Source organism: Lagenorhynchus albirostris, chromosome 7 (assembly GCF_949774975.1).
Source record: "Lagenorhynchus albirostris chromosome 7, mLagAlb1.1, whole genome shotgun sequence".
Taxonomy (NCBI): domain Eukaryota; kingdom Metazoa; phylum Chordata; class Mammalia; order Artiodactyla; family Delphinidae; genus Lagenorhynchus; species Lagenorhynchus albirostris.
This window is the reverse complement of record NC_083101.1, coordinates 24,403,471-24,430,852: the sequence shown is the minus strand read 5'-3', so window position 1 is coordinate 24,430,852 and position 27,382 is coordinate 24,403,471. Positions and strand designations below refer to the sequence as shown.

General features: G+C 39.0%; 1 protein-coding gene across 2 annotated transcripts in view; it reads right to left on the bottom strand.

Annotated features, from left to right (window-relative positions):
* Positions 1-27,382, bottom strand: part of TMEM245 (transmembrane protein 245) — a 103,815-nt gene continuing 76,433 nt past the window's right edge. For both annotated transcript variants that reach the window (XM_060154667.1, XM_060154668.1), the window contains 4 exons: positions 22,043-22,143; positions 20,753-20,927; positions 16,015-16,209; positions 1-5,149 (listed from right to left, as the gene is read on the bottom strand). In XM_060154667.1, coding sequence (XP_060010650.1) covers positions 5,104-5,149; positions 16,015-16,209; positions 20,753-20,927; positions 22,043-22,143 — 517 coding nt within the window. In that variant the 3' untranslated portion in view covers positions 1-5,103. The remainder of the gene's footprint in view (positions 5,150-16,014; positions 16,210-20,752; positions 20,928-22,042; positions 22,144-27,382) is intronic.

Below are 27,382 nucleotides of genomic sequence, written 5' to 3'. Positions count from 1 at the left end.
TTCATTCAACACAGTAATTTTATTTCAAAATATAAATATTTTACATTTACAAAGATGTTACATCAGTCGGTTGTCAAAGCAAGTTAAAGCTAAGAAACAGAGTTCGTGAGAATAAAGATGTATTGTTGTATTTGAATAATCTTTTTTTTACCTTCAAACCATCTCTACTTTGCCTGAGAATGCAAAGATGATACATTTTCCAGAAGTTACATAAGCAATTAAAACTATATATCCAATCTTGGTTTCAAAATCAAATGGTATTTGAAATACACTCCAATCACCTAGACAAGTGGCACTGCAAAGCACAAAGAAGGGTTTTCTTTGGGATAACTACAATTGGAGTTACACTTTCTGGGTCACTGCCATAAAAAATAGTATTTGATAAGAAGCCAAAATGATGTTTAAGATCTGCTTCCATAGCTTTCATAGTAAAATATGAAGCTAGAAGTAAAAGTAAGAAACCAGGTGTGGAGTAAAGAATTCTGGACTTGGAGTCAGAAGCTCTGCAACTGAATTCTGGCTCCATCATTTTATGGTATAAACTTAAGGGGAAAATCACAAAAACCTTTCTGAGCCTCCAGTGCCTCATCTGATAATACTTACACCTGCCTGTCTCACAGGGTTGTTATGAAAGCATTCTGAAAACTATAAAGTGCAACACAAAAAAGCATTATTAAAATGTAATATCAATATATCACCACTGTATTTGCACACTAATTGATCTTTGAAAAACTTTCAAAACCAAAACACAAATACTGATTCTACACACCATAGGTAGAAAAGAATCTCTATACTTGATGTATAGCTCTGAATGGCAAATACGTTTTCTTTCTGGCATCTCACTAAACTTTGAGATATATTACGATTTACATGGTGGATGTACCATTCAGAATTCCATTAGGGATGTCTTCTAAAAGACATGTAAACTTTTGAGAGTCATGTTTCCCAAAGGACACGGAGTCCTTTGAGCTGCTCTGAGAAAAGGAGGATGGGGCGCAGTTTAAGGTCATATAAGTCTCGTAAACACAGTCTTTGTCCCCTTATAAATTCACAATATATAAGAGCACATTAAAAACTCTTCGAAGTCCTACAGAAAGGAAACAAACTCAGCATTCCTCAATTTTAACTGAGCTTGGAGTCCCCACCCCCCCCCACCCCACATACACTTTTGTTCTCTTGTAACATCTAATAACATCCCTTGCAACTACTGCTATAAGGAACACATTTTTCCAAAAGCTACTCAACTACAAGAGGAAGGGAAGAGAAGTAGAACAATGGGCTGAGAGAAAAAAACTTACTCTGCTCTGAATTGTTACTGACTGGTCAGAAAAGACACGTTAACCTGTGGATTTGTTTCCTTCTCTAGAAAATGACAGGATCACCTAATTAGATAAGGCTCATCTGGCATAGAATTCCTATGACTCCAGGATGCAGGCAGAACATCTTGATTTGCAATTCTCTTGATTATTTTTGAACTACCAAAAAAATTAACTGTTCAGTGGTTTCACATAGCATTCATATTTTTTGCAGATCCTCAATAAGTTAATGAAATGAATATATTTTAATGGCAAAATGGGTAAAGACAAGAAATACATAAAAAACAAAGAAATACTTGTTCTTGGTGGGAACTAGCATTTGGAAGGCTAGTTCAGAGGCTATAGTTCAACTGCGAAATGCCTAGTCTAATGCTTTTGTAAGGATCTTGGAAGACACTTAGAGGAGACTGTAGGGGTTTTCCTATAAACCTTGAGGTTGAAAGCTCTGGATAACTCACCTAAAATTACTTTGCTCTAATCTAACCTCTCATAGCCTGAATTTCTGAGCATTTCTTGCTCAATAGTGACACATCCTGGAGCTCTAAATACAACCAAAGTGGGAACTAGGGGTACTAGCAAGCCCTGATGGGTCACAATGGGTTCTTGTTAAGACCAAGGTTAGCCAGAGGACCTCATGTGCAAGCCCTTTAATGGAATAAACGGCTATTTCCAAAGCTACTTAGTTTGTTTAAATAACACTTCTTGGGTATCAAGAGTCAATTTGCACCAGCCTCAGAAGTCAAGGGAAAACTCTGCCAGCTAACCACCTCTAATGGAAATGCGTGTTAAGAATCCTTGCAAACTTAAGAGTAAATAAAATTGGTATCTAAGGCAGTCTGGCAGAGATCACTTCCAGAAACAGAGAGTGTGATAGGAATTTTGGAACTGAAGCTGGACTTACATGACATGGAGTTTATCTGAAAATCCCGTGCGTCGTTCTCAGAAAAGAGAGGAACATACTGTGTGGGGAGATCTTATCCCCTCCATTCAGTTTACAATTGAGTAGTGAATGTGACCTTCAAACTCATCTTTAATAAAGCTATAAAATGCAGGACATTGTGATAGGATTTCTGTACTATGTTTTTGCTGAAGCTACTTCTACTTCATCAATGCATTATCTGTTCCTAAGGAAGCTTCTTTCTGGGTCAAATCCTGAGAATCACTTTTGAGACTCGAGCTTGAAACTCCTACTTTTTCATATCATTTGATCTCAATGCCTTATGAAGATCTGTGAAACCTCCTCACTGTATCTGAGGGGGCATGTTCTCTCTGTTTCTGAGGGTTCCAGGAAGACCTCCCCCAGCTGCAGGGACTTCAAGTCCTTAGGCTGTTGCTGGAGTACTGGGGCAGTTCAAGTTTCCTGACAGGACTGGGGAGTGCTCTGGGGCACCTCTGCTCCTGATACTTCAGGGTGATACTACATCATTGCTAATTTTGGCAGCTCTAAACTATTCTCTTAGGGCTCAGAGTCCCCCTCTAAGGACCTGGTATTCACACTACCAGCAAGAGCCATATATTACCTCAAATTTATATTTTTGCAATATCACTTTACAGAGCTAAAAGCACTTTGGAAGAACATAATTTGTATATGCACACTAACTTACTGTGCATAGTGTTTGCCTCTCATAAATATGTGCTAATCACAGCTGTAAACTTATCAGTATACCATTAACAAAAACAAACCTGATTTCTTTCTTAATACTTTTAATGCAAAATTTTTAATTTTAGCAATACACATGATCTGGCTAAGATTTAAGGTGAGAGAAGGCCTTCTTATGAATTATCCCCTACAGCACCCTGTACAGTGCCTGGCATAGAACCTAGAGTCTGGCAAACTCTCAACCAATGTTCTACTGAATGAATGAATGAACAAGTGATTAGAGAAAAGAATGAGTTACTTAGTGCCACTTAGTGCCAAATGTAACACTTGGTGGAATACCAGATTGTAATTGTTGAAGGATTCACAGGAAATATATGAGATCTGTACAGTCTACTCTACAGACAGAGACCTCAAGGTAGCCTCTTTCCTAGATGGAGTTTTTCTGAAGTAATATCAGAATAAATTTAAAGTAATTATCATTAACTATGCTTCCTAATGAGAAGATGTTTTAGAAAAATATGATTTCTACTTTTAAATGTTTTCCAAAAATGAAATCTTTGTTACTTAAGAACTCTTTCTCCTCCATACTCCTTTGGGGGCAGAGAAAGAGCCTGAAGATTGTTTTACACAGTGGAAAGGGCACAAAGCTAAGAGCTGGGTTCTAGTCCCAGCCCTGTCATTAACCCTAGGACAAGTCTATGCGATAGAACAGGACACCTATTCTACCTCAGAGCACTGGAAAAATTGTGTAAGATATTAAAAGAAACACTACAATATAGCAGAGTTGGCAGAGTGTGGAGTCAGAAAGATCTGAGGTCAAATTTTACTAAACTTCACGACTTTTGAGTTGGTCACTTCCGAACCTTACCTTCCCCATCTGTGTGAAACTGTTGCAAAATAATGTGAAGCTATATGAAAGCTGATGTGAAGTGCTTGTGAAATAATATGTGCAAAAAGACTGTGTCAAATGTAGAGCACTATGCTGGTTATTGTGATATCTGAGATATTTTAAAAGTCATAATTTAATTCAACAAGCATTCATCTAGAGTCTATGTGCGGGCTTCCCTGGTGGCGCAGTGGTTGAGAGTCCGCCTGCTGATGCAGGGGACATGGGTTCGTGCCCCGGTCCGGGAAGATCCCACATGCCGCGGAGCGGCTGGGCCCGTGAGCCATGGCCGCTGGGCCTGCGAGTCCGGAGCCTGTGCTCCGCAACGGGAGAGGCCACAGCAGTGAGAGGCCCGCGTACCGCCAAAAAAATAAAACGAAAAAAAAGAGTCTATGTGCAAGGCACTGTGCTAAGTGATGGGAAAATACTACACAGATATAAAATTTTACTGCTAATAAAACTAATTGGTCAAATTCCAAATAGTGAAACAGGGATACTTTTAATGATCGGAGCACTGCAGCCCGAGATTTTTTTCTTAAAACATTTGGAAAGAAAAACATTACAACATGAATTCTATCATACTGTTACCATTAATAGCAGCTTAATAAGTATTTAATTTCAATGTGGTCAGCCAAGTTTAAAAAATTTGGCAATAGAGCAGTAGCGGATGGAGGGAGAAGGGGAGGAAGAGCTTCGGTCTTTCTGTGATCTCCTGTGGTTGTAACATACAACTAACTGAACTTCAAATAAGCCACCTGCCCTTACACTGAAGATTTGCTCTTCCTTACAGAGAGGACCATACACTGTGGAAGAAGGGAGAAGACTCATTTTTCCCGCTCAAGCAACTACATTCTCAAAAGTGAAAGCCCTCTTCATGGAAAAGTGACTGTCACAGAAAAGTTTAAAGACAGATTTCTTAAAACAGGAGAAAACTACACTGTATACAGCAGGTAGTTTAGGACTCTTTAAAAAACTTTATAAATACATATTGTAATATACATAACCAAAGTGGGAAAATTTCAAGCCATGGTACCAGTTTATAAACTGAAACTTTTCAAGCCATCTTAGCAACAGTTAAGTGAGTAAACCACATTTCTGAGCTCCAAAGCTGTGCTTTAAAATGCAAAGCACAGCAAGTCCTCTCTTGTCCGGGCATTCTGTATGGAAGGCTAGGAGGCTTCTGCTTCTTTTCCTGGGCTCTGTTTGCCAGGCACAGCTGAAAGGATAGGCAGCCACAGCTGAGCTAAACTCACAGTCAAGGTTGAATTTCCTAGAGAAATCACTGTGGTTTAGAAACCAAGTCAGTCTACTGAAGGCTTCAGATCTTCAGAAATGTCACGGAAAGTCCTTTAAGAAGAAACACAGAATGATTAGTTTTGCTTTTGCAAAAAGGGAAATAATAAAACCACAGAGAAGGAGGGGAGGAAGGGAGGAAGGGAGGAAGGGAGGGAGGGAGGGAGGAAAGAAAAATAGCATCTAACCAGTAATTCACTGCCACAGAATATCTTATTTTTATAATTTGAGAGCCTTGATGAGGTTATGTAGTCCCTGTTTTTTTCCTGATATTTTCACTGAGTATTGTTTCAAAGTCTGATAGCTGTCTCTCAATCTTTAGTAACAAGAACTCCAGTTTTTTGGAGGGTCCATCCAAAAGACTATTTCCCCAGACTCTCTTGAAACTAATGACCATGTGACTAAGATCTGTCCAATTCGAAGTGTTGAGTGACTTCTGGGCAGTGTACTTAAAAGAGAAGGGTAATCTTCAATCCTTCCCCCTTCTTGCTGACTGGAAAGTAGACACAATGATGTTAAAGAGAAAATCACTAAGAGACCAAAGATTAAACGTTAGCAGGATAACTTTTATTGCAAAATAGGAAAACTGACCCAGCAATGTCCAAGCTCTGAGGATTGTGGTTCAGGGCAGGAGAAATGGGGTAGGTCTTTTCAACAGATGACCTTGTACTTGTACCGTCTCTAACCTACATCAAGCAAGCCAAGTAAATGTAGCTAATTGGCAGGCAATATCTGGGTTGGATGGAGGTGGTCTGCTGCATCTTTGTGGTGCCTACCTTAGGACTATAATAGCTAGGTGGCCTTTGCTACATAATTTTTATGCCCAAGCTAGGATGATATCACCCAGCCAGGTCTGCATCTGTGTTGGCAGCCACATGGCCAGGTCAGAGTTTATCAATGAACATGAGCTCAAGCACCCATCTTAGATGAAAAGACCTCACACCAAGGCTGGCATTAAGGTGGGGCAAAGCTTGGCATGGATGTTTGTGGAACAGACACACTAGTCCTGATCTGCCTGCCTCTGCACTTCTTACACCCGAGAGAGAAATAAACTTCTGGCTCATTTAAGTCACTGTTATTTTAAGTTCTACTGATGGTGGATTTTTTTGAGTTTGTTTTTTGGTTATAATGCAGGCAAATCTATCTTAACCGATACAGATATGAAGCACAAGTTTATTACCATCCTTTTAGATAGAGGTTGCCTTGCTGTTTTACAACAATATCACCAATTAGGAGGGTTCAACAGGCAGGGCAGAGGTAAATTAAAGACTAAGCCTTTAGCACAATGTAGGAAGTACTTTAATGTCAAGAGGGGCACAGGTAAAATGTTACAGAAAAAAGATTACATTCAAGGATGCTCAGTTATCTCAAGGCTCCTTCACTGCATGAGGCCCTACATCTGAAGGAACAGCTCTGAGGAAGGGGTAAGCTTCCTGGCTATGGTTCCTGTGGCTCTGAAAGGGTTTATATGTGACATGACTGAACCCCATGTTGAATATATGCTGATAGGTCAAAGAAATGGAATGAATTTCTTTCCTTAAATATTTTTATTTATACCTGGAGAAAAATTCCCCCAAACTAAGGTTTATACAGACACAAATGTTTTATATATATATATTAATATCCATCTATCTCTACATCCATCAAATCAGGGTTTCTCAACAGCAGCACTGTGGACCATTTTGTGCGCTGTAAGATGTTTAGCAGCATCCCTGCCTCCACCTACTACAGCTGTGATGATGAACATGTCTCTAGACATTGCCAAACGCCCCCTGAGGGGAGCAAAATCACACCCTCCTCCCAGAACCATTGCTCTAGATAGCTATCTACTCATTTATTTATATATCTATTTTTTACAGTCTCACCTAAATTTTTGTTGTTACATTTGTGTATAGGCAAAGCTGGCTACAAGTTGCCTCAGACTATATGAATTTCAAGTAGCACTTAATTCTGGGAAGCCCTGGAAAACCTTTAAAACCAATAACCAAAAACTTGTCAATATTTCAAAGCATTTTCCAACACCCAAAACGGTTTGTAAACTCATTCTTTGATATCTTTTCAACTTTCTAAGATACCTGCAAATTTGAATCTCTAACTCTTCAATTCCCTAAATTATGAATGAAAATTTCTGCCTCAGGGCAAAGATGCATGAAATAACATTAACACTGTGGTTCGCCTGGCGACTGCTTTCTGTTGACAAGTAAGCTTAGCTGTGACCTTGAAATTCATACCTGCTATTCAATTCTGCCTCCAGGCCAAGAAAGTCTCCAGAAGGACTCAGAAGAAAGAAAACAAAGTGAAGCAAGCTAAGAAAACAGTTGCTAAGTGTTTTCTATCTCAACAGAAATAGAATGGAGGCGGGGGGGGGGGGGGGGGGGGGGGGGTGGGGGGGTGGTGGTAACGTGTGTGTAAAACCCTATAGAAGTAACACTGATCTTAACTGAACCTCAATTATCTCCTGGAAAACAAACTCCATAAGCTAGAGATAGAGAAATAATTTATTTCTGGCCTCATCAAAAGGCACAGTACTAACTAATCTGCAGGGCTCATAAATCTGTAACTCTCTAGATTAGGAAGAAACAAAGAAATAAATATTGCATTGACAGTATTTCCTTCTTGCTTTCTTTGATTTTTTTTTTTTTTTTTTTTTTTGGCCTCGACGCGCAACTTTCGGGATCTTAATTCGCCAACCAAGGATTGAACCCAGGCCCTCGGCAGTGAAAGTGTCGAGTCCTAACCACTGGACTGCCAGGGAATTTCCTTAACAGTATTTCTAAAAATGGCAAATGTTCTACCTAAACCATCTAAATACAGTATTCTTTCCCATACCATAAGGATTATTACGCCCCTTTGAACCATAGTGGTAGAATTTCTCAAGAACAAGTAATGCACAATGGGGCCACATGAGACTGGGGGGGACAGAGGACTGCTGTTAACATTTTATGGTTCCTTTAAGAGCAATGGAGATTGTGCGGTGTGATTTCTCATTTACAATCTCTGCTCCTCGGAAATATTTTGGGATGTGCTTCCCCTAAAATTTCAATGAGATTTTAAAAAATCCATTTATGTGAATGTTTAAATCTTTTGATTTAACAACTCAAGAGTTGTTGACTCCCAGCCTCCCAGAGAAGCAGAGTAAATTGTGGATGTTTAACTTACTTTCGTTGGCTCAGGATAGCAAGTGTGTATTTCCTAGACCCTCACCCGCACATCTTGTGACAGAGCACATGTCATCACTATTATGTACATTCCTTCCCTTCCAAAAATGTGGAATAAAGTTCTAAGGCTGGGGTTTACCACGGCCCCTCCTCTTTTTATCGGCCTCACAGTTATACTGCAAAAATCTTTTAATCTGATCTGCTCTTGGTTTCACTAATCTATTAATTCATCAAATTTTCATTGAGCACTTTCTATTTGCCAAACACCGTGCCAGGAATGGTAACACAGCTGTAAACGAGTTAGACATAGTTCCTACCTTCAGAAAGCTTACCAATTAGTGGAAAGACAAACACACATTTATATAATAGGTATTAAGTTAGGATAAGTGGAAGATGCTATGGGAACACATAGCAGGGACACCTTATCTAGTCTAGAGAGTTCTAGTAATGCTTCTCCAAAGAAGAGTACTTTAAGTAAAGGTTATGATACTGGACTTGGCTAGAAAGGGGGTAGTATTCTTTACAGAGGGGAAAACATGTGCAAAGATCTCACTGACTCCAGGAAACTAAACAAGTTCAATATGGCTAGAAAAGAAAACATAAGGCAGGCAACAGAGAGAGATGAGTCTGCTGAGGTAGACAGAAGGCACGAAAGGTCTGATGGGCCAATTTAAAGTTTCAACTTCACCTTGAAGGCCATGGGAAGCCACCATGGGAATTTTAAGCAGCAGAGGCATTTAACAGTTATGCTCCAGAAAAACCAGAGAACAAGATGGGAGGGAAGTAAGACTAGAGGCAGGGACCAGTGAAGAGGATGCTGAAGAAATCCTGGCATTGGGTCAACACCATTGGGAAGACAGAGGAATGAACAGATTCAGGAAAGTTTTTAAGTGACAGTGTCAAAGGAGGGGGAGTAGAGTACAGCTCCCTTCCCATCTCCAGTTCTCTTTTTTCCCTCATTTTCCTAAACTGGAATGATGGGGAATACACTCCAACTGAAATCCTTAAGGTTAATGTAAAGATCTGGAGGAGTGGTGACTGTTTTTTGGAGAAGATCTTCATATCTTATTTTGCAAAGACAAAAATAACTCCTTGCTCTATAAAAAGTAGGATGTGTTACACCATAGCTTAACTGCCAAATACTGATCTTTCTTGACTTTCTTGACCATATTACATCCCAATAAACCCACTGTAAGTTGAAAATATCCTAAGTCAAAAAGCATTTAATACACTTAACCTAAGAAACATCATAGCTTAGCCAAGCCTACCTTAAACATGCTCAGAACACTTACATTAGCCTACAGTTGGGCAAAATCATCTAACACAAAGACAGTTTTATAATAAAGTGTTGAATATCTCACGTCATTTACTGAATGCTGCACTGAAAGTGAAGAACAGAATGGTTGTCTGGGTACTGCATGATTGTAGGCCTATCAGTTGTTTCTTTACCTGATCGTGTGGCTGATTAGGAGCTGCGGGCTGCCGCTGCCCAGCATCACGAGAGAGTATCGTACCACATATCACTAGCCCAGGAAAAAACCAACATTCAAAGTTTAAGTACAGTTTCTACTGAATGTGTATCACTTTCACACCATCACAAAGTTGAAAAAGTCGTAAGTTAAACTTCTTAAGTTGGGGACCATTTGTAATTTCTTTTATGAAAAAATACTGAACTTTGATTGAACTTTGGGTATTAAATCATGAAAGATAATCACAGTCAGGTTAAGATAATGCTTCTAAAAACAGCAATGAGTTACCAATTACTCTATCCTAGAAAAAGATAAAGCTGAGTTCCTAAAGGGCCACATTCCAGCTGTCACCTCCGGTCATAACAAGGTATGACAGAGGGCAAAGGAAAACTTGAATACAGGTAAGAGCGCTCCCGCAGGAGTTCCTGCGACATGCCCTTACTTTCTCCTTACAGGTTTTTCTAAGCTTTAACATTCAGAGACTGCTGCTCAGTTTTTGGTAGGAGTGAAATAAGTACATCAAATCAAGTCTGATTATCCTGTCCAAAAATCAAGAAAGTACTTGAAAGTGTGTGACTGCAGGGTGTTTTGATCCTTCCCCACACCTCCCAAACAGCCCCAGTGTTAATAGAGAACAGGGGAAGCAATAGGTTCTGATTATTGAATCAAGGCCAAAATAGTTGGGAGCCCAAAGTTGTGCTGTGTCTGCGACATTCACCCTTGTGAAATAGTGCAACCACCACGATCAACAGTGAGAAGCAGAGAAAAGGGGTCCACCCTCCTTCATCTTTCCTTAGGTGGACAGTCATTCATCCATCTGAAGATACATGGCAGTACATAGAAATAGCCGTGCAAATGGGTCTTCTCAGCCACCAGCGCCTCCATCTGCAATCAGAAGGTATATCTCCCTAATGGAATGAACAATCCACCCTCCATTCTCACACTGAGAGTTCCTAAGACAAGCCAAACCCTTCCACAGCTCATGCCTCTGTAGAGACTATTCCCTCACAGCCCATTCATTCCTTCAACTAGGAAGAGAGCACTTTCCAAGGTTGACAGGTGCGGTGGATACACCAGTAACTAACATGGACATGACCCCGCAGTAACAGCAACCACAGTCAAGCGGGAAAAGACAAAGAATCAAGTGTATAAGTGAAAGTCGCAGGAGAAAGGAAAGGTACAAGGTGCTATCTGTAAGAGCATTAAACTAGCAGAAGGACGTAATCTAATCTTGGGGGTAGGGAAAGCTGCTCCCATGAACTGACACTTGAGTTGCGATCTGAAGAATGATTAGGAGTTAACTAGGCAAGGAAAGATGGGGGAGGGGGAGAGTGTCCAGACAGAGAAAGCAGCGTGCTGGAAGTCCTAGAGTTTGAATGGAGCTGGTGTCACTGAGGCCCTAACACAAAGCCAACATGGCTGCAGCTCAGACAGGGAAAGTGTTTCAGAATTCGTGAAGCAGACACAGGTAGATCACGCAGGGCCTCGGAAGGACGTTGATCTTCCTTGTAAGAACAATGGGAGGCCGGTTTTGGTAAGCACAACCGGATCTGCCTCCATTCTGAAAAGAAAACATCCGCTGCAGTATGGAAAAGGGACTGGAGGACAGTAAGAGTGGACACTGAGAGACCGGCTGGGAGACTGAGATGCCTGCAGCAGTCCAGGTGAGAAACCTAACAGCTGGGCTCAGGGCAGGTGGAACTGGGGGAAAAGGGGAAAGGACAGATTTGAGATAAAACTGACAGGACTTGGTATAGATGGTTACTGAGGAGCTGGAAAGTCATAAGGATGACCTCACACTGGCACATATAATTAGAGGGTAACATCTACCGAGGAAGGAAACAGAGGAGAATGTTTTATCTTGTGGGGGGTGGAGGCGGGAGATGATTAAGGAAAAGGAAGATCTTTAGTTGTAACACACCAGCTCACCTGCTTATTACTATGTGACTAGAGGCAAGTTAACCTCTCTAAGCCCTGATTTCTTCATTTACAAAATATGGAAAACAATCTTTCCTAACCTCACATGAAAACAGTGGACAGATTAAGTAAAATAAGACAACGCAGGTAAAGTTTTATCACAGAACTTGGCATGCTGAGTCCCAATAAATGTCAGTGGTGGTTGTTTGTTACTATTTAAGAGGTCATTTAGACTTTCCACTAGAAAGTGCTGTGTTGAACACATAGTTCCTTCAGGCCTTCTCAAAACCCCATTAGAATGCCAGTAAAAAGTGTTTTTTTAAAGGCATAAACCTACCTGAAAAAAGAGGAGAAAAAAAAGAACATAAGAGGTTAAGAGCAACAAATTTTTAGAAGATGGAAAGGAGATGAACAACTGCTATGACCCAACATAACCTAAAAAGCTGAATCCTAAGCCAGGAGTTATTCAGCAAAATTGCCCATAAGGCTCAGGAATTGGTGATATCAAGTAACTTTGGAAGTGGGGTTGAAGGTGGGACTAAACACAGAAGGGCTGCTTTAAAGTGTGTTTAAAAAGCAGTAAGACCAAGCTGTCAAACTCTGGGCAGGAGATTAAAAGATCTTTCTCTGAGGAGTTTAGCAGCCCCAAAGGGAAACCAAAAAGCACTGACATCAAGGGTTGCACAAGACAATGGTCCTGGCAGATTATATTATGGTAATATAATAACCAACCCACAGGTAATAATACCGTAATGTACACATAGCAACCAACCCACAGATCCTGAGTAGTTCACTCTTAACATAAGCCAGTAGTCAAAAATATCCAATACCTGCTATTGTGATTATGTTGTGTTAATATGGTGAAGGTGAAGGGATATTACAGATGTAATCAAGGTCCCTAAGCAATTGACTTTAATCAAAATGGCAATATGTTCAGTGGGCTAGGTCTAATCAGGTGAGCCCTTTACGAAAGGGTCTTAGCAGTCAGAGACAGAAGTCAGAAAAATACTCTCCTGCTGGCCTTGAAGAAGCCAGCATCATGTTATGAAATGCCTATGGAAAGGGGCAGCCTCTGAGGCTACAAGCCTCAGTTCTACAACTGCAAGCAAAGGAATTCTGCCAACGACAGGCAAGCTTGGAAGAGGGCTCCCCAATCTGCAGATGAAATCCCAGCCCAAGCTTACACCTTGACCACAGCCTTGGCAGATCCTAAGTAGAAGACCCAGCTGAATTATGCCTGTACTCCTGACTCATGGACTTTAATATAAATGTATGTTGCTTTAAGCCACTAAGTTAGTGGAAATTTGTTATGTATCGCAGAAAAGTAACACAGACCTATATGCCAAAAAAGATAAATTTTATTTATACAAATAATACCTCAATAAACCAGACCCCCCAAAAAATATGATAGCAGAAGTGGAGACCTCTAAGAAGGTGTTAGAAGATAAAGTTGGAGAAATCACCCAGAAAATGGGAGCCAAAAAGACAGAACCAGAAGAACATCAGAGAAAAGGTTAAAAAATGATATGAACAGTGTATGCGGGTCAGCACCAAAATAAAAGTAGTTTTGAAAGGGAGAGAAGGAAATCATTAATAAAATAACCGAAGAAAAATTTCAGAAGCACAGAACGTAAATTTCCAGTTTTAAAGGTCACAAAGGCACTTGATACAAGTGCCAATTGGAACAACAACAACAAAGTAGATTAAAAACAACAAAAAAGATCCTATAGGTTTTCAAACAGTTAAATTCCAAAGAATCAGGAACCAGAAAGGCTTCAGAATTTTAACAACCGTGAAAGCTAGAAAACAATGAAGAAATGAAGTTCTAAAGGGAAAAAATTTTAAACATAGAATTCTCTACCCAGGCAAACTATTGAGTAAGTATGACTTTAGAAGCCTTTTCAGACATGTATCGTCCCCCAAATTTACCTCCCATGCATTCTTTCCCAAAAATCTACAGGAGGATGTGCTCCAACAAAAAGCAGGAATAAATCAAGAAAGAAAACAATATTGGGAAATCATATGGGAAATAAGGATTCCCACAGAGGGGAGAGCTGAGGGAATCCCCAGGGTGACAGCTGTACAACTCTGCTGGAGCAGATCAGAACAATCCAGGAGCGAGTTCTTCAGGAAGATAACACTTACAGCAAACCAGACGCAACTCAGTATGCTGAGTGAGAGGAGAGGTAAATACCTGGTGCAAAGCCTGGCATTGGACTAATTATAAGTTCACAGAAAACAAACAAATAAAAAATGGTATCTTTATAACACAAAGGAAAGCAAAATGTTGTATAGGTAAGGAACTATAGACAATATACAAGAAGGCTTAAATATGAATGTAATTTACAGAGCCATAATGACGTAAACACTGAATACTGATCTAACCAATATCACAGTTCAGTAATATCGGGCAGACGGTTAGTAAAAGAGATAATTTCTCACTTTCCAAATGGGAAGTAAACAGTGCCAATACATGAAAAAAATCAAGAAATAAACACAATTTCAAGATATGGAGGTAAACATCAGATAGTCGAAAGTGGTTCCTCTTAGAGAGGAAAGGAAGGGGCAGGGAGAAGGCCAAGGACTGCTCTTTTTCACAAGCTTTATAGAAATTTTTGACTCTCTTAAATTATATACATCCATAACTTCGAAGGAAAAAGATTACAGCTATATCGGTCCTTATATTATTTTTTCAAACCCCCATACCACTTAATTAACAACATTCTGCCTTCAGAAGGGGACCAGGGGAAAGGGGTTACTCGCCTCTAGAAGGATTCATATTAGCTTCTTTTGTTTCACCTTAGAAACTAACTCTTGCTCTACCAACCTGGAATCATCAGAAGTCTTTTTCTAAAATAACAGCACAATATTGATCAACCAATTTTCTTTTTACTTCTTGTTTCGTGAGCCCAAGGAATACGGTATCCACTCAGCAAATGCTCTCTACTGCTTTCAAGTAACTGTCCACTGACTTCTCAGGAACCCAGTACCTGCCTTTAAGAGCAAAGGCAGGAAAGGATATCATAGTGTAACCACCCCCAAACTGGTGACGTCTTTGTTAAAACCTCTAAGTACCTCTTCTTTTCATTCTTCTTCAGGAAACTGATATTTCACTGCCATCAAATAAGTGCCTAGAATTAACTAAGATGGCCCTTTGACCGACTAGCTCTAACTCAGAAACGTTATTCTACTTGTTTTGGGTTAAAGGACTATGTCTTTCTTCACAAAATACAGCACTTAAAATGAAATAAGCAGAACATTTTAGAAGAATTTCAAATAAAAATACAGTTTCACTAAATACATTTTCAGAATCAACTTGTTAATGACTCCTTAATTACACTAGAATAGGCAACAAAAAAATCCTTTTCCAACTGAAAATAACAAGGGCAATGCAGTATGGTCTCTGGAAAGTTAAAATCCTGTATTCTGAGACTTAGTTTTTCATTAAAAGTCCTTCTTATTCTGTTGTTAAAATGTAATTTCTGATACAGCCACATAGAAAAACTGTTTTGCAAGTATCCACTAAAGTTAAACCAGATGTAGTCCCAGCCATTCCTCTGCTGCTATATACGCACCTGAAGTAAGTACTCATGTTCACCAAAAGCCATGTACCAGAAAGTTCATAGCAGCCTGATTCGTAACAGTCCTAAACTGGACACTACCCAAATGTCCATCGATACTACAATGAATAAATAAATTGTGGTATATCCACACACTGGAATACTACAGTATATAAATAAATATATACAAATTAAATAGTATATAAATAAACCTACAGAAAAATTGAAATAGTACAATTAACAGCCATGTCTGTCCTTCATCTAGATTCACCAGTTGTGAACATTTTGCTAGTCATTTTCTCCCTCTCAGTTTGACATCTCATCCCTAAAGGATATTCTGCTACATAACCGAAGTATCACTGTCAGACCTAAGAAATTTAATATCAATATAATATTATTTCACATATGGTCCATAATCAATTTCTCTAAGTGCTTCAGAAATGTTCTTTATAGATTCTCTCCGTTCCCCAATCCAGGATCCTGTCATGGACCCATGCACTGCATTTGGTTGTCCTATTTCCTAAGTCTCCTTCAATCTAGTATACCACTGTCTCAAAAGGGTCTTTTAAAATTTATTTATTTTTGGTTTTTCATGACATTAACAATTCTGACCCAATCGGTTTTTAAATGTTCCTGATATGTGAAACCCAAAAGTCTACACACAAATGATTTCTATTTACTTAGTGTCTTCAATCTTTAGTAGAGCAGAGGAACTGAAATACTCTGTATCCTAACAGACTGTATGCAGGTGAAAAATAATGAGACAGGTTAGTTCAATTTCATACACAGTTTATGATCATTCTGCTGTAACTCACCGCTGAGTCTGAACAGGCCACGGGGTCTGGTTTGGCGTGGGTACTGAATTCGTGGGACTCATTAACATAGCACTATAGATATTGGAAGCGACCACAAGTATGCAGAGAAGTATGGGCCCAATGATTGCTCCTTCCAGGCCCAGGTAGTACGCTCCACCAGCCACTGCCAAGCCTGTCAAGTAAGGATGGCCACCTCTGGAATAAAGAGCACACAGATTACTCATGACTTTTAACAAACATAAACCTTGGAGTAAGTTGGAAATACATTCTCTAACACAATGTTCATTCTGTAATACACCTGCCTTTTGATTGCATTATCAGCTTTCTTCAGATTACCTCAATGCAGATAACAAGATGCAAAAAGTTTCTTGCCTACATGTATGATGTTTGCCTTTTTATAGGTCCAGCAACTGAAGGAGTGAAGTCAGCAATGTTAACAGGTACCATTACAGGGCTGTCTGAGGTGGGTTAATGTCAGCTTAGGACTCGTTATATAATCTACCTGTTAGGTTTACCTCCATCTAGAAAAATTAAGTGGGCACAATTAAGTGTGTAGTTCAACTAATTATGCTTTTTTTATAAAGATGATAACAATACAATGACATCCCTGTTATTCGTAAGTTAGACTTCTAGCAACCTCCTAAAATACAGATTTTAACACAGGTAGTGATAAAAGGCCTCATGAGGAAAATATTTGATAAAAAGCCCAAGATTTTTATTTCATAGGAGAGTCATAACTGTCTTCCAGCTTATCACAGTGTCACTTACATAACTGGAATGAAATAAGACACAGGCAGACCTCAGAGATACTGCAGGTTTGGTTCCAGACCACCATAATAAAGCCAAATCTCACAATAAAGTGAGTCACGTGAAATTTCTGGTTTCCCAGAGTATATAAGAATTATGTTCACACTGTACTGTAGTCTTTTAAGTATACAATAGCATTACGTCTAAAAAAATGTACATACGTTAATTTAAAAATACCTGATTGGTAAAAATGCTAACAATCATGTAAGCCTTCAGCAAATTGTAATCTTTTTGCTAGTGGCGAGTCTTGTCTCGATAGTGACGGCTGCTGACTGATCAGCGCGATTGGTTGCTGACGGCAGGGGCAGCTGTGGCAATTTCTCAAAACAAGGCAACAATGAAGTTTTGCTGCATCCACTGACTCTTCCTTTCATAGATGATTTTTCTGTAGCACGCAATGCTGTTTGAGAGCATTTTACCCACCACAGAACTTCTTTCAATATGGGAGTTAATCCTTTCAAACCCTGCTTCTGCTTTATCAACCAAGTTTAGGTAATACACTAGATCCTTTGTTGCCATTTCAACAATCTTCACAGCATCTTTACCAGAAGTAGATTTCATCACAAGAAGCCACTTTCTTGGCTTATCCATAAGCAAAGAAAATTAAAGTTTTATCATGAGACTGCAGTTAATTCAGTTACATCTTCAGACTCCACTTCTAAATCTAGTTCTCTTGCTATTTCCACCACATCTGCAGTTACTTCTTCCACTGAAGTCTTGAACCCCTCAAAGTTATCCATGAGGGTTGGAATCAACTTCTTCCAAACTTCTGTTAATGTTGATATTTTGACCTCTTCCCATGAAATACGAGTGTTCTTAATGGCGTCTAGAATGCTGAATGCTTTCCAGAAGGTTTTCAATTGACTTTACCCAGATCCATCAGAGGATCTGGGTAAAGTCCTACATAATAAGACTTGAAAGTTGAAATTACTCCTTGAACCACAGGCTGTAGAATGGATGTTGTATTACAGGCATGAAAACAACATTAACCTCATTGCACATCTCTATCAGAGGTCTTGGGTGACTGGGTACATTGTCAAATAAGCCAAAGTATTTTGAAAGGAATCATTTTTTTCTGACCAGTAGGTCTCAAGAGTAGGCTTAAGATATTCAGTAAACCATGTTGCAAATAGATGTGCTGTTATCGAGGTTTTGTTGTTTCATTTCTCGAGCACAGGCAGAGTAGATTTAGCACAATTCTTAAGGGCCCTGGGATTTTTGGAATGGTAAATGAGCACTGGCTTCAATTTAAAGTCACCAGCTGCATTAGCCCCTAGCAATAGAGCCAGCCTGTCCTTTCAAGCTTTGAAGCCAGGCGTTGAAAGTCCTAGGTGGCATCTTTTTCCAAGAGAAAGTTGTTTCGTCTACATTGAAAGTCTGTTTAATGTAGCCACTTTCATTATTTCTCTTTAGCTAGACCTTCTGGATAACTTGCTGCAGCCTCTACATCAGCACTTGCTGCTTCACCTTGCACTTTTATGTTCTGGAGACAGCTTCTTTCCTTAAACCTTACGAGCCAACCTCTGCTAGCTTCAAACGTTTCTTCTGCAGCTTCCTCATCCCTCACAGCCTTCACAGGGTTGAGAAGAGTTAGGGTCTTCCTCCAGTTTAGGCTCTGGCTTAAGGGAATGTTGTGGCTGGTCTGATCTTCCATCCAGAATACCAAAGCTTTCTCCGTATCAGCAAAAAGGCTGCTTTGCTTTCTTACCATGTGTGTGCTCACTGGAATAGCACTTTTCACTTCCTTCAAGAACTTGTTCTTTACATTCACAACTTAGCTAACTGACTCAAGAGGCCTAGCTTTCAACATACCTTCTTCACTAAGTTTAATCATTTCTAGCCTTTGATTTAAGTGAGAGATGTCTGTCTCCTCCTTTCACTTGAACACCTAGAGGCCACTGTAAGGGTATTAATTGGCCTTATTTCAATATTGCTGTATCTCAAGGACTAGGGAGACCCAAGGAGAGGGAGAAGATAAGGGAACGGCTGGTTGGTGGAGCAGTCAAAACACATACGACATTTATCAATTGTCTGCCATCTTATATGGGTGTAGTTCATAGCACCCCAATACAATTACAATAGTAACATCAAAGATCACTGATCACAGATCATCATAAAAAACATAATAAAAAAGTCTGAAGTATTGCAAGAATTACCAAAATGACACAGAGACACAAAGTGAGCAAATGCTGTTGGAAAAATGGTGTCAACAGACTTGCTCAACACAGTGTTGCCACAAACCTTCAATTTGTTTTAAAAAAAAAAAAAGCAGTATCTGCGAAGCGCAATAAAGTACAATAAAATGAGGCATACCTGTAGATTACAGCAGCACAGCACACTGATAATAACATATGACCACTGACATAAGACGGACTTAGAAATAAGGTATATTTTGTTTGTTTCTAGTTTCTAAACACAGATGATTAGAACAATTTAGTGAAGGGAAAATAACTAAAAACCTTGGAAGGATATCCTGTACTGTATTACAATTCAGTAACATTTAAGGTGAGCTAGTCTTCAGGAAACCAATAAATTATATTTGTAATTTATTTGTCTTCTTCATTCCAAAAAGGATTTAGGGCAATATTCCATGTTACACTATGTAAGCAAGCATTTTCCCTAAACAATACATTTAAGGAAAATTTTTATCAAAAATGCTTAAAGCTTAAAAAAAAAAGTGTGGGAGCTTTTAAATAAAAGCTTAATTTATTACAAAATAAAATAAAGCAAGTTACGTAAAATTTTTCATTTCCTAATGATGTTGGTTAAATAAGGTGTTACTTTCTTATTAAGATAGAACTATATCTAAGTCTTAAATTCTAGCTAAAAACCCTGATATAAAATTTACAGCAAAGTTTAAAGAAATGAAAACACTTAACTATAAATCATGTAACTACTCTTATGGTTTAAATTTCAACTATTAAATGTTAGTTAAGCTCACTATGAAGTTCTCCTGTTATCTTTAAGTTTTAGGCAAAAAAGTTCCCCTAAGGCTTGCTTATGGAGTTGCTTGTTTCTTGTTGCTCTGGAACTTTGGGGTTTCTTAGTTGTTCTATATCATTTATTTTCTATTTTAACTTACTAGAGAGAAAACAAGGTAGCATATGACTGGTCTCTTCATAAATTCAAATTAACTGAAGGGTCCTCTTCCTGTAAACTTAGACCCTGTCTATGCTTATTGTGATGAGTTTTACTTAAAGAAAATTTAAAATATTAACTATTATGATAGTTTCAGTGGGCCATATTCTGAATTTGAGTAGCTAAATAAAATTCAATATTTGTCACATCCTAGATTGTAATAAGCAATGTTAATCTGGATACGTGACTAAATGAGAATCAGCTTGATTTACTGAATGCAATTTCTAAGAGACATCAAAACCTACAAAAACAGATATTTATTATATTGCCAAAGTTTGGCTTCTGCCTTAAATTTAATCTGCATTCATCATAGAACCATACTATAATATCTAAAGTAAGAAAGCACTGCTTGTCAGATACGAACTTGATGACGTTTCATTTTACGTGGAAATCCTCAAACTTAGAACCTAATAATGTGTTTCTCTGAAAGCAAAGAAGTTCTGAAAATAACTACTAACTTGTTATTGTACTTAAAATATTTTTATTTTGAAGTATGTACAGTAATTCTTTTTTCCTAGGTTAAATGTCACTAAACCAGAGGATTAGTCACAATTTTTAGTCTCATGTATTGTAAATAAAACTTATAACAAAATAGCATAACTTGCAAATGATATTAATTAAATTAAACTTTGATTATATCAGTGGGATCACAAAAGATTACTTCACTGAAAATCCTACCACCAGTCCTTTCTCCCATGCCCAAAAGGAAAAAAATAAAATCTTCTTAAAAAAGGCCAAAGAAATTCCTGGATATGATTCATCACCAACTTCAGAAGTTCTGTGGAATACTTACCCTGATATATCAGAATAGATGGCAGTATCTACAAAGTATGTCGGCAAGAGATGAAAAACCAACAGTAAGATGGCTTTGCATCCTAAGCCTTGTGTAAGCCACAGGTCTAGAACTGCAGGTACTGCTGCCCAATATGTGCCTAGAAACGGCACTGCTCCAAGGATTGCTGCTAAAGCTAATAAAGATTAAAAGAAGAAAAAGCAACTTAACATGATCAGCAAAGCAATAACAAGACAGCAGAATCTAATCACTAGCTCCGACTACTTAAAAATTTCCACCAGAACAAGTTAAACAAATACAAACTCAAATTTTAGGGGAATGATATGCCCTGTTTAACTGAATTTGCTAGTTGAATGAGGTCCAAGATCTTCAAACTGGATCATGAAAATCTTTCTGAAGTGTGTGTTTACTTCATGAATCTGTTCTTAAGCAACAAAATTTTAGTGTCCCACAGTTGTTATTCTCAATCAATGGTTAGTTAATACGTATGCAGGTGGCCCTCCATATCCTCAGATGTGGAACCTGCAAATACAGAGGGCCAAAGGACCTGAGCATCCGCCGAATCTGGTATCCTCAGGGGGTCCTGAAACCATACCCTCAGGGATACCAAAGGACAACTGTACAGTCCTATGATATAACTATAGAGCACTGGTCAAATATCTGTACTGATTCCAAAGCCAAATCAGAAATTAGTTTCTAAATCTCGGATAAGAACGTATATTCTTTTTTTTTTTTTTTTTTGTGGTATGCGGGCCTCTCATTGTTGTGGTCTCTCCTGGCACAGGCTCCGGACGCGCAGGCTCAGCGGCCATGGCTCACGGGCCCAGCCGCTCCGCGGCATGTGGGATCCTCCCGGACCGGGGCACGAACCCGTGTCCCCTGCATCGGCAGGCGGACTCTCAACCACTGCGCCACCAGGGAAGCCCCAAGAACGTATATTCTTTACCTTGCTTCTTTCTAATAAAAATGAAGTGTAATTTCAATAAAAACACCAAAAATAACCCTGCTAACTGAAGGACCTTACTTTACACTCATTCCTTTCCAGAACAGTATGATCAATTAAGAAATAAGTATTTGTTATTTATGCAGTGCTTCCTATGTGCTGGGTATTGTTTTAACTACTGGGGATACAGCAATAAATAAACATTCCAGATCATATTTCTGCTCCTAATCTGGACTAGATTAGATCTCAAAATTTAGCACTTTAAATTTAAGGAAGCTGACAGTATATGTAAAATGGCTTAATGTTCCTTAAATAGAGGACAGCAGAAGTTATGATACAGTTGTTACCTGATGGTATGAAGACAATATTGATGCCAAATATAGTATGAGTCAGCCAGGTGTATAATCCGTAGAAGCCAGCCATTTTGAGGGAAGCATCAAACACCCCTCTAGATCGTCCAAAGATAAAAGGGAAAGAAAATAAACACAGTATCATACTGTGATTCAGAAAAATCAATATTCCTAGGCTTCTGGCTACTTTATCCAAATCTGATAATAGCTTCAATTTTTCCAATGGCCTGAGAATGCTTTTTTCATTTTATTTCAGAGAAACATAAAAATCTTGTATTGAAAACTTGAAATAGATTTACTAAACTGTTCTTTAAATTTCTCTAATGAAAAGATAACTGAAATAAAACACCTTAAAATACCCTATTCACTGAAATAACTCATCAACTCTTCACTTCTAAAGCAGATCGCTCACCACCAAAATAAAGAGAAAGAAAAATAAGTGTGAATATCTTATTTCTGAGGATGTAGTTAAATTTGGAGACATCCAGGCTGTGGCCAGCCCTCCCCTTTGGGAGGAGCAAGTGAGGAATACTATAGCCGGTACTTCATCAGTCCTTCTTCTCGTTAACAAAATGCTCCCACACATCTTAAACCATGCAACCCAACCTACAAAGTAACTTATAAAAATGCTATCAAAGAATGCAGGTCATTGGGTGAGAATTTACAAAAAAATCTTATTAATTCCGAAGTAAAATCAGAGAGGAAAATACAAGAGGTGTAAAAACAGACAGACATATTCCGTGATTAATAGGAATGAAAATACGCAATCTCAGGTACTTCATTTTTGCTTTTCAGTTGGAAGATTAAGGTAGTACTGTATAAGGAGGAGAAATAAGGAACTGCTCAGGGAGAGCACAAAGGCAGCAAATCTGAAGTTATCCCAAGGTATCACAAAGTTACAAAAAACAGGAATCTGTGGGGTGCACGGGACGCACGCTTATATACTCATGAGAGAAGGAAAAGCTGTTTGTGATTTAAAAAAGCAGAGACGGTGGCAGCAACGTAACACTGTACACACAAAAGGACACACCAAGATTTTCCAAAGCATCCCAAGAGGTGTACTGGGAGAGTAAGTCAAACTCTGGAATCCAGTGACTCAGTCATTTCATAGGGTTCTGAGACATGCATTTGGGGACAGAGTGGCTCTCAAAATTGTGAAACCTTGTCATACTGACCAGCAGCTTTCACTGAAAAAAGTGCCATAGGCTCTCTAACAATAAGGACACAGGCAAAAGAGATACCAAAAGACTTAAAGTAAGGGAGATAGCCCACAGGAAATATAAAGGATCTGAACAGTAACTGATTAGAAGACATGGAGGAAAAAAAGAACACGAGAGATTCAGTTTTAAACCTGAGGGAGAAAGAATGGCAGTGTCTCAAAGTCATGGAGAACCCCAGAATGGGCGAGGACATGGAAGAAAAGGGAACATGTTTAGTTTGGGCAGTGTTAAGTCGAAAAAGGATGATGAAAATAAATACCCTGGAGGTAGCTGGAAATAAGAGACAAGGCTTAATAGCGACCCTGGGACAAGAAATTTGAGATACACCAAATAATCATAGGATAGGGTAAGATATCCCAAGGGGCAAGCCTAGAAAGAATGGGGCAATGAGCTGTGTTCTCATAAGGGACCTAAGGACAAAGATACACCAGCCAAAGAGATAATGAAATCATTTCCCTAGTAGAAAGAAAATCACTAGAGTACACTATTCCCAGAGAGCAAGGGAGAAGGAAGCTTTTGAGAATGAGGGAATAATAATATCAAATATCATGGAAAGATTAATGAGCACAAAGTCTAAGAAAAAAAGTACAGAATCTGACTAGAATGGGGAAGGGGGGCTGGTGAGAAAAGATATAGATGTGATATTTCGATCAAACTTACGGTGTTTTAAAATTTTTAAGCCAAAAATAAGTTGACATCAAAGTGCAATGGAAATGTAAGGCCAGACACTATCACATTCTTAGAGGAAAACATAGGCAGAACGCTCTATGACATAAATCACAGCAAGATCCTTTTTGACCCACCTCCTAGAGAAATGGAAATAAAAACAAAAATAAACAAATGGGGCCTAATGAAACTTAAAAGCTTTTGCACAGCAAAGGAAACCATAAACAAGACCAAAAGACAACCCTCAGAATGGGAGAAAATATTTGCAAATGAAGCAACTGACAAAGGATTAACCTCCAAAATTTACAAGCAGCTCATGCAGCTCAATAACAAAAAAACAAACAACCCAATCCAAAAATGGGCAGAAGACCTTAACAGACATTTCTCCAAAGAAGATATACAGATTGCCAACAAACACATGAAAGAATGCTCAACATCATTAATCATTAGAGAAATGCAAAACAAAACTACAATGAGATATCATCTCACACCGGTCAGAATGACCATCATCAAAAAATCTACAAACAATAAATGCTGGAGAGGGTGTGGAGAAAAGGGAACCCTCTTGCACTGTTGGTGGGAATGTAAATTGATACAGCCACTATGGAGAACAGTATGGAGGTTCCTTAAAAAACTACAAATAGAACTACCATACGACCCAGCAATCCCACTACTGTGCATATATCCTGAGAAAACCATAATTCAAAAAGAGTCATGTACCAAAATGTTCATTGCAGCCCTATTTACAATAGCCAGGACATGGAAGCAACCTAAGTGTCCATCAACAGATGAATGGATAAAGAAGATGTGGCACATATATACAATGGAATATTACTCAGCCATAAAAAGAAATGAAATTGAGTTACTTGTAGTGAGGTGGATAGACCTAGAGTCTGTCATACAGAGTGAAGTAAGTCAGAAAGAGAAAGACAAATACTGTATGCTAATACATATATATGGAATCTAAGGAAAAAAAAATGTCATGAAGAACCTAGGGTTAAGATGGGAATAAAGACACAGACCTACTAGAGCATAGACTTGAGGATATGGGGAGGGGGAAGGGTAAGCTGTGACAAAGTGAGAGAGTGGCATGGACATATATACACTACGAAATGTAAAATAGATACCTAGTGGGAAGCAGCCGCATAGCACAGGGAGATCAGCTAGGTGGTTTGTGACCACCTAGAGGGGTGGGATAAGGAGGGTGGGAGGGAGGGAGACGCCAAGAGGGAAGAGATATGGGAACATATGTGTATGTATAACTGATTCACTTTGTTATAAAGCAGAAACTAACACACCATTGTAAAGCAATTATACTCCAATAAAGATGTTAAAAAAAAAGTAAAATATTTATCATAAACCTTGGACATAGTAAGAATTCAATGAATCTTAACTGATTCTAAAAAAAAAAAAAAAGTGCAATGGAATACCACAACTGAATCACCCCTCTAGGTGGCAAGTAAGCAAAGCTCAATCCAAAAAGGACCACTCGTAGGAGAACAGTCTCCTTCTAGCTCTGGGAATATTGACTGTTGGTAATATTCTCACTAAGGCAACTTTCAAGTAATTTTGTAGACCCTAAATGCACTACCTATTGTTCGCAGTAACTAAACATTTTCATGTATCCCAATGAGGGAAGTAAAGACAATATATTTCCCCTACCTTATGATCTGGCACACAGTTTTTTAGAAAGCAGAGAAAAATCTTCTAATAATTTACTAAGAGAATTTTTTAACTCCTTCAAATTCCTAGCCATTTTTTCTCCTCTCTTTCTTCTACGTAAGTTTTATTGAACTCTAATTTACCAACAATAAAACTCACCAACTTTAAGCATATGATTCCGTGGATTTTGACAAATGTATACAGTTGCATAACTACCACCAGAATCAAAATATAGAACGTTAGCATCATTCCCAAAAAGTTTCCTCATGCCCTGTTATAGTGAATCCCTCCCTGAGCCCTGGTCTCTGACAGCCACTAGATATGCTTTCTGTCACTACAGTTTTGCCTTTTCTAGAATTTTGTACTAACAGAATCATACATTACGTACCTTTTGAAAAACAATGTGGTAAAATATACATAACATGAAACTTACTATTTAACCGTTTTTAAGTGTACAGTTCAGTAGTGTCAAGTACATTCCCGCTGTCATTACACAGCTTTTGGTGTTTGGTTTCCTTAACCTAGTACAATGCTTTTGAGGTTCATCCACACAGTAGTTTGTTCCTTTTAAATTGCTGAGTAGTATTCCATTCCATAATGGAATATACAATTTGTTTATCCATTCACCAGCTGATGGGCATTTGGGCTATTTCCAGTTTGGGGCTATTGTGAATAATGCTGCTATGAACATTTAAGCACAAGTTTTGGTCATATGCTTTCACTGCTTTTCAGTAAATGCCTTAGAGTGAAGATGCTGGGTAATATGGTATCTGTTTAACATTTTAAAGAAACGTTAGCAACTGTTTTTCTCTCTCCATTCTGAGAAAACCTATAGTCTATGGACACCTAGCCAGAAGTTACTGCCTGCTACATCACACCACATCTCCTCAAGGTGTAAGGCAGAAAGAACAATTCAGCTCATGAAAAGCTAAATGACAACGCATCTGGAGTCCCCAGTAACTGACCTGACACACACTTGGTGCTCAATAACAGTGGCTATTATTGGAGCTACTGTTATCAGGTATCAAGTTCACCAGTCTCATATGCATGTAGCATACAGTCTTCCTCCACTATCCACCTCAATCTTTTTTTTTTAATATTTATTTATTTATTTATTTGGCTGCGTCGGGTCTTAGTTGTGGAACACGGGGTCTTGGCTGAGGCATGCGGGATCTTTCGTTGTGGCGCACGGGCATCTCTCTAGTTGTGGTGTGTGGGGTTTTCTCTCTCTAGTTGTGGCACACGGGCTCCAGGGCATGTGAGCTCTGTAGCTTGTGGCACGCAGGCTCTCTCGTTGAGGCGTGTGAGCTCACTAGTTGTGGCGCATGAGCTTAGCTGCCCCGCAGCATGTGGGATCTTAGTTCCCTGACCAGGAATCGAACCCGAGTCCCCTGCACTGGAAGGCGGATTCTTTACCACTGGACCACCAGGGAAGTCCCAATCTTTTCTTTTGAGTGGAAGAATATCTGCGTGTGCTCCACCTTCTAAGACACCTCTTTTCAGTGACTCTTTAAAGACTGAGAGTTGTTCTCTAACTACATCTCCAGGCTTTCCCAGCACTCAGCAGTTGGAGAATCAAATTCAGAAGACTCAGGAGGCTCTTTTCCTCCCCTCTTTCGGTAGCTCAGTTAATCTGGCTCAGCAGGCCTGATTTAGCTCAACAGATGAGACTGACACCAACCCCTGAGCTGGAGGCTCCCCCTTTCTAACAAGGCCACATCCTCACTCAGAGACCTTCCACTGTCAGACGGTCCTATAGATGTTCCCCTGCCCCGTGCCATATGGAGAC